The sequence below is a fragment of the Acanthopagrus latus genome, chromosome 4 (assembly GCF_904848185.1).
Source record: "Acanthopagrus latus isolate v.2019 chromosome 4, fAcaLat1.1, whole genome shotgun sequence".
Taxonomy (NCBI): Eukaryota; Metazoa; Chordata; class Actinopteri; order Spariformes; family Sparidae; genus Acanthopagrus; species Acanthopagrus latus.
This window is the reverse complement of record NC_051042.1, coordinates 30,184,022-30,191,905: the sequence shown is the minus strand read 5'-3', so window position 1 is coordinate 30,191,905 and position 7,884 is coordinate 30,184,022. Positions and strand designations below refer to the sequence as shown.

General features: G+C 44.0%; 1 protein-coding gene across 1 annotated transcript in view; it reads left to right on the top strand.

The window, feature by feature from the left end:
• Positions 1 to 5,698: 5,698 nt before the first annotated feature.
• slc12a4 (solute carrier family 12 member 4) overlaps positions 5,699 to 7,884 on the top strand; it is a 21,404-nt gene continuing 19,218 nt past the window's right edge. The window contains exon 1 of the mRNA XM_037094571.1: positions 5,699 to 5,949. Within this exon, the coding sequence (XP_036950466.1) occupies positions 5,814 to 5,949 (136 nt within the window). The 5' untranslated portion in view covers positions 5,699 to 5,813. The remainder of the gene's footprint in view (positions 5,950 to 7,884) is intronic.

The following is a 7,884-nucleotide window of genomic DNA, read 5'->3' as shown; positions in this document are numbered from 1 at the left end:
CTCCATTTTGTCTCCTGATTTATTCTCTGCTACTCTTGCGTCCACGTGTGAAGTAGCCACTGAATTGCTGAATTGGAAATACACCAGATCAAAAGTTCGCTTCACATTTTATGTAAACATGGCTAAACCCAAGTCGATAACAGGCGGCTTCATCATTTTCATTGAATTCAGACAGCTGATCAACATCGTAATTCACTTTGCAGGCAAACCAAGACAGAGATCAAGGTCAATTCTGCTGTCCAGTGTTGTTGTCTGACATTACGCAATGCTGAAAGTACAGAGATTAGATGAAGTGCTCCTGCTATCTACAAAGACAAAAGCAGAGCAGATAGGGAAAAGACAAACCCGTCCTGTGGTGAGTGAGGAGAGAACCCTGGTTAATGTCTCTACCTCTTCAGATGTCTAGTAACGGTTCAGTTTTTCTTCCTCTCGTCCACATTCTCATTTTCCCTGTTTTTTACCTTCTCTTTGAGTCTCTTATTTGTAATCCAGTTTGAGCTGGTTCCTAGTCTGCAATCTGTCACAGAAGGAGTATGGTCCTAATGTTATCATGTCCATCAGCAGTAGATTTCCTGAGAGGATGGTGTGTGTGTGTGTGTGTGTGTGTGCGTGTGTGTGTGTGTGTGTGTGTGTGTGTGTGTGTGTGTGTGTGTGTGTGTGTGTGTGTGTGTGTGTGTGTGTGTGTGTGTGTGTTTGTCCTTGTGGCATAAAGCAGTTTATAGTTGTTTTTTTTCTTCTCTGCAATACACAAAAGAAGAAAGAAAGTAAGTTCTTGCAGATTTCAAAGAAATATATAACTCATCTAAATGTATTTTCTTGATTGATGATTTTCTTCTAGTGGCTGTCAGTGAAAATCTTTCTAGTGGACAAACCTTTTGCTACAAGCAAAGAACACGTGGCATGAAACAGTTTTGAATGTCAGATGCCTACCATGCAATTGTCGGACGACAGTGTGTGTAAGGATGGACTATGTAAAAAAAAAAAAAGAGAGAGAGAAAAACAGATATATGCCCACCTGAGTGCCACAAGATGCCAATAAAGGATCGCATGGAGTTGAATAATAAATGTTGCCAATATAATATGGAGATGAACTGATTGCAGTTTTCCTGGCCAATTCCAGTAACCTTTTTTTTTTCTGGCCTGCTGATTCAGATTTTCTTTGTTTCTAAGTGCTACAACTGAACATAAAAACTCTTTTCCTTTTTTCCAAAAATGCACCTGATTAGAGCACATCATCTCTCTTACTAAAACAAATCCTCAAAGTAAAGAGTTGCAGATTTCTGGACAGCCCACCTTGTCACCAACTGGAGTCACGTCAGTGTCCCTCCCCCCGGCCACATGTCTGTCTGGACTCCTGCCATGAAACACACAGAGCAGGGACAGTTCTCAGAAAGAAACTGTGAACGACAGTGAAACACAGTTATCTGATATCTGTAGCTATCTGTCCAGTTGTCCCGTCATAGAACTGACTTAGTGTTAACATCCTCGACTACCAGCACAACTGTTGTTAGCACCAGAGGGATATAAAAACATCAGATCGGAACATGGATTTGTGACATCAGTCCAATATTCTGTGAGGGAATCAAGTCAGGATCAGGTGACCGATACCAATATTGAATCAGTCTCAACTCTTACTGTTCAGCAACAGTATATATGCACACAGTGAGCAAATGGTTAGAAACACTGACCAGCTAATTTTTTTGTCTTGATAGCGAGTTTCCTTTTTTTTTTTTTTTTTTTTTTTGGAATTATTTCCATACAGATTTGTTGTTCACAATGTGGCATTATCAGGGATAATATATGGTGCTTCCCCCCCCTGGATGCATTGATTGTGAGCGCAGGATGCTTAGTTGACGGGCAATTTGGATAAAGATAACATGATTTAATCTTCCAGCTCTTGCCTCCAAAAAATTTGGTGTTGCAATTATAGGGAAATCACAGGTCTGACTGATTATATCAACAATGGCTCTACTCAAGTGTCTTTAGAGCAACAACAGAGTGACAGCAGGCCAACACGCACAACATAAGATGACCCTGAAACCAAAGGAGCTATATGAAATTAAGCCGTTCCTGAGTAAACTTATCCTGTATTTATATTATCATTGTGCCTGTGCAGGTGAAGAACAGATTAAGGGATTATGCCTGGAAGAGAAGCACTGTGGTGTTGGACAGAAACGAACTGCAACTCATTATCAAAAACAGTCGTATGATGCTTTAAGTTTCAAAGGCATTTGGTTAAAATATAATTTGAGAGGCCTTGGCAAGTTAAAAATCTGTTGTTATAAGGAGACTGATGTGAGAGTTATCACCTGTAGCAACAGGAATAAGTCCCATAGAGCGACACAGACTGAAGCCACCAAAGGTTGCGCTCAGTCTCGCTGCATTCAACGGGGTAAAGCAGCTACGGAGGCAATATATACTCTGGGCAACCTTTCAGTCACCAGAGGAGTCAGGCTGCGTGGCATTCATTGTCCACAGAGGCAGATATTCAGTGCTAGAGACAAAGTGAAAGGGACCCCGGGGCCACGTCAAGCTAACGATTGCAGCCAAAGGTAATTGGATCGACTTAAGTCCCCCCGGGCACAGTATTAGAAAGTCCCAATCAATGTCACTAGCAGAAAGACAAGGGGGTGCTTAGCTTTCACAGCCAATTAGATTTAGCCATGCAGCTAAGACGCATTCACTCAAAATGCAAAGAAATACCCTCTTTTAGACAAAGGCCTTCAAAGTTGTTCTTTATCTCACGAAATTCTTAGATGGCTGAAGGGATGTGTGTGGGAAAAGATGGTTTTCATGAAACTTGAGGGATAGATTATAAGGTGATCGTTTAACATCCCAGGAGCAGCCTTGTATTGAAAACCAGTTGAGAAACACACCAGTTTGTTTTTGCAGTTTGACTTTTCACATTCTTTAATTCATAAAGTGGCTTTAAGGTGTTGGGATGATTTTGGTCATCTGCTCTGAGATTGATTATTATTATTATCATGACAGGTTTGCCAAATTAAACATTTGGAGGTGATATCAGACTATACACGATGCTACTTTATTCATTAGGTATTGATAGTCTGACACCTAGAGGCGATCACTTAAAATGTATCTAGAGGCTGAAAAGACAGATATGAGCATTGCTGAATGCCTGAGGTGTAAGGCTGCCATCTAGTGGGGGTTTGGTATAGTCACAAGCCAGACGAGGGGGAACCTGTTGGAACCAATCTTACTGTTGTCTTTACCTCATGTGTTGTCAAGCTTTTTTTTCAGTTACTGACAGAAACATACAGGCGACTTTCTGCAGCCAGTGCCAGAGTTTCTTTGGAGTCATGACCTGACCTCATTTTGAACCTCTGACCACACCTGTTCCAGGTCCAGAAGTGCTCCAGGGACCAGTTGCTGACAAACGCAAGAAGCTCACAAACACAGCAGTATCTCACCCCAGTGCCTTCCCCACCAGATCCTCAAATGCCTTTTCTCTTCTGTAAACATGCTGATCCTCTCATGGCCTCATGTTTCCCGGTACCTGCTCCCCTCCTCCTCCTCCCCTGCTTACATGGCTTTCCACAAGACTGAGTAATTGTGGTGGAAGAAGAGAAAGAGTGCGTCAGGGCCGGCCTCCCCTCCCCGCCTGCCTCCCTGCCTGCCTGCTGCTCACTGACCCTTGCTTGTAGACAGCGCTGCATGCGTTAGTCAGTCTAGGAAATGACCTTATATGGTTGATGGCGTCCCATGTGTGATACTCTGCCAGGCGAGCAAGTCAGTCAGGAAAAAGACGTTAGGCCGACTTCTACTACATCAAAGACTTGGACTGTTTGGAGAGAGACGACACTGTGTTGTTTATTGTGGGGCTGTAAAAGTGTAACAGGTACTAATTATTGAGGAGCCTTGAATTTTTTCACAAATTCACATAAAGGGGGGCGAAAACACTTGAACCAGTAGTTCTGTCATCTAAGAAGTTTTACTACCTTAGAAGAAACGTGTCCATGAGGGAATTTTTGAATAGATTTACAAATCAACATCAAGCAGATTGATTTAGTGACGCTGTAGAGGCCATTCTGGAACGCTGATAGGAATATATCTTCTTTTAAGTCTCGAGGTTTTCTCATGTTTTTAATTCAAAAGGGTATTTTGATACAGTTTCCTGTGGCATCACTGTAAAGTACAGCAAAACAGCACATGTGTCCACACCAAGAGCAGCTTCCAACGTGCCATGATGTCCTCTGCACTTTGAACTTTGACAGTTTTACATTAAACATAAACAATCAGAAATTGATGCTGCATTACAAATGAATATCATTATGAAAGTGTTAAGTGTTTTCCATGTTTGTAGGCCATGTGTGCTATAAAACAAAATAAACCTTGACTGGAGTAGAGAGCTGCAATGATTAGTCAGTTACTTGGTTTTTTAAAAAATGATTGTAATGATTGTTTAGTCGTTTCAGTCATTTTTCAACCATGAATATCAAGAATTTGCTGGGTCCAGCTTCTTGAATATTTCTTTGTCATTTATGATTGTGAAGTTGAAGTCTTTTGTTTTGTTGGACAAAAGAGGCAATTTAAAGACGTCACTTTTGGCTGGACAATTTATTAACTGTGGAAAAAATCTGCAGATTATTCACTAATTAAACTTATCATAATTGTGGCCATCGTATGAAGTCATTTATATATAAATGTTTCTCACTGGGCTTAATTACTGGCATATCTGGACCTGAGTTAGTCATTTTCCCTTCTTACACAGGGGTTGCCTCATATGCCAGAAAGTATATTTTTATACATGTGTGGTTTATCCCTCCTTGCACTTCAGCCAAGTGACTTACACTGCAGCTCTTTCGTAGATTATTTTCCAATGTCTACTTTGAATGTTTCCAGAACAGAGTGAAAAATCACCCGAGACCCACAAACAGTTTAACAAAGCCTCCGCAATCCAAACAGAGCAGGAGAGAGATCTAAACCTGCCCTAAACAGGACCTCTAATAACAGCCTTACTACAGAGTCTTTGATGTGCTGCTATTATGGTCGACAGTGGCGACTATTCTTGGGGGGGGAACAGGAGGGTAAACTGCAGCTTCTTTTGGGGATGATACTGCTCAGCCTTGGTCTACAGCCTCTACAGCTCCTTCACCATCTCCAAACATTAATTTAATGTCATTTAATAAATGATTCAGCCAAATTTTGCAGACGAAGCTACGGTCCAGATTCTGATCGACGGCTGGGTCAAAGGTTATATTGACACGTTGAGCTGTTGGAATGGGGGCTGGGTCCATTTAACTTTTCCTTCTGTTTTTGACAAGCTGCCTCTTCCACTCCCTCCTCCACTCTGTGCTTCCCCGTCACCAATGTAGTTTGATTATTTTCCAACCTGCCACGTCGCTGTGTGTGTGTGTGTGTTTTGGGAAAGGCCTGCATACACAGAGGACCGTCTGTCTGAACTTTGGATAGACAAGGTTCACTCTGTCTGCTGTCATTATGACATTATGAAGAAAAGGGGTCACCCAGCTCCCTCTCACCCTCTCACTCTGCATGACTCAGAGATGACAAAGCTAAACTCTTCAGCTGGAGCCCTGCATGTCACCCCTGCCCCCTTGGGGAGGGTGAGCGTCTTCCCAAAACGCATCCCTGGGACCTCCATACCCTTTCTGTTCACACAGAGAGCCCAGTGAGGGGCTGGCCTATGGGCGGGGAGTATGATAATACCCTCCAGAGGAAGTGAGCGCAGTGTAGTGGAATGTAGTTGCCATTAGTGGGAGTTGAACTGAGGCCGGCTAACAGCTAGCCTGCTATGTTAAGTCTGAGCTGGAGACGCAGAGGAGAGAGATGAAAACATGCCTCACTTCACAGTGGTACCGGTGAAGGATCAAGCTCAGGCCAGCTACGACAGTCTAGAGGGGATTAACTGGGTGGATTACAGGGACACTGGACAGGACTTCCCTGATCATCAAGACACTGTCAGCTCTGATGGTAAGACTCACAACTTCTTTTTTATCTCCCAGCTTGGGGACAACGAGAGTAAATTGGAAGTTGTAAGGTGTGTCCTGAAAAGTGATACTTGCTGAGTCGGACCAAGCACAGCATGGTAAAGCGTCGCTTTGTCCTGAGAGCCTTCTGAACAGCTGGTTGTATGGTTACCATGGCAATTCTCCTGCGCCAGAAAGCAGTTTTCCTATAGGAGGCAGATCTGTGTGTGTGACAGCTCACGTTTAGTAAAGTTGTGGAAACACTTCTGTTATCATTTCTCGCCATTTTTAATAATCTCAGGGACAGACAAAGGGAAAACAATGAAAGGGGTGACAACTGTGGAGGGGGGGGAAGCCACAACGGGGGTGGGATTTTTTTTTTTTTTTTTTTTTTTTGCGAGGGGGGCTGGTGCAGCCGCGACAAGAAAAGGCCCCGAGTGCTTTACTTGCACAAAAGATGGAGCTCTCTTTGTGACAGGGGAGGATTTCCTTTCACAGAGATTGGCTGCTCAACAACACGGGAGCAGATTTCTCCCTCCTCGCTCCTCTGCCTCAGCTTGTCCCTCACTGTCACTCACTTGTTCCTCCACTGTATCAGCGTGTAAAGAGGTGGGGAGAAAACAGAAGAGGGAAAAGGGAGGACAAGGAGAGACGCTTGTGGGATTATGTGAGAGAAGCTCTGATTTGTGTTGGCTGAGGGAGTAAAGCAACTGGGGGGGAGCAGAGTTTTTTTTAATACAAGGCGCACATGGGTGTGGCCTTTTAACATGAAGCACCCACGCTTTACCAAGTGCCCAGAGGGCTCAGGCTGGGCAGCAAAACCACACACACACACACACACACACACACACACTGTCTGGCAGTCCATCTATGCTACTGCACCATCTAGCAGGGAATGCGAGGCTAACTGTGTACGTCACACGCAACCAAATAACGTCAGGTCAGAGTGCAAAGGATGAAGGAAGACCCACTTAACTTGTCACCGTGTTAACAAGCCTCCAGTAAAATGTGTGAGTGCATATGTATCAGCACGGTGCCATGCAGATGAGATGAGCTGTGCATCAGTGGGCCACAGAGCACAAGGACTGATATCTGAAGCGTCACAAGTTGGAATGTCAGCATGTTGACATAGCTGTTTGCATGCATATTTCTGGAATGCATGGAAGTCACCCTCCAGAGCCAAAGAGCAGAAGTTAATACACTTAAGATAATGTAACAGGACTTGGGAGTTGGCTAACTTTGTGCCATGCTCCTACAAGAGGCTATAATGACAGAGGGAAAGGGAAAAAAAGCAGATGTCCTAATATAACCCTCAATGTTTTATGGGTGCGTTTCACATATGATTGTGGCTGTCGCCCTCGTCTTCCTGCTGTCATAATTCTCACTTACTAGCCGGGGAGCAACAATAACCGTCCAATTTTTTTTTGGGGGGGGGATAGCTGCGTGCTGAGGTGAACATGGTGAGGGAGAGAAGGAGGAGGTGGAGGTGGGGGAGACTATGATGAACGATGACAGGGTCAACGGGCACGCAGTACGTTACCATTCCGTTTCAAACACATGTAGGAACTAAACCGCAACAGCTGCTCAAGTCAGCGGAATCAACTGCGTAGCATCTTTGAAGCATGGAGAAGAGCTGTTTCAGCCGGCTCATTTTAAGCATCAATACGAAAGTCCAGGAGGCAGTTTGGAACATGTACAACGTACTTTGTGTACATATTCAGTTTTACATCAGCAGCATTATGACATCTAAGCAGAGCAAAGTTGGGTGGGATAGTATTCGCTGTGGGTTTAACGGTGCCAGGAGCGGTTGCCTGTGCCGAATGATTTCATCATGGGAGTGGTGGGTTTGCTCGGGTATGGAACATGTGTCAGCTACAGTGTGACGTCTGCAGTGCTGAGGAAGTGACACAGTGCTGAGTCTGTTTTCACCCCTATGAAC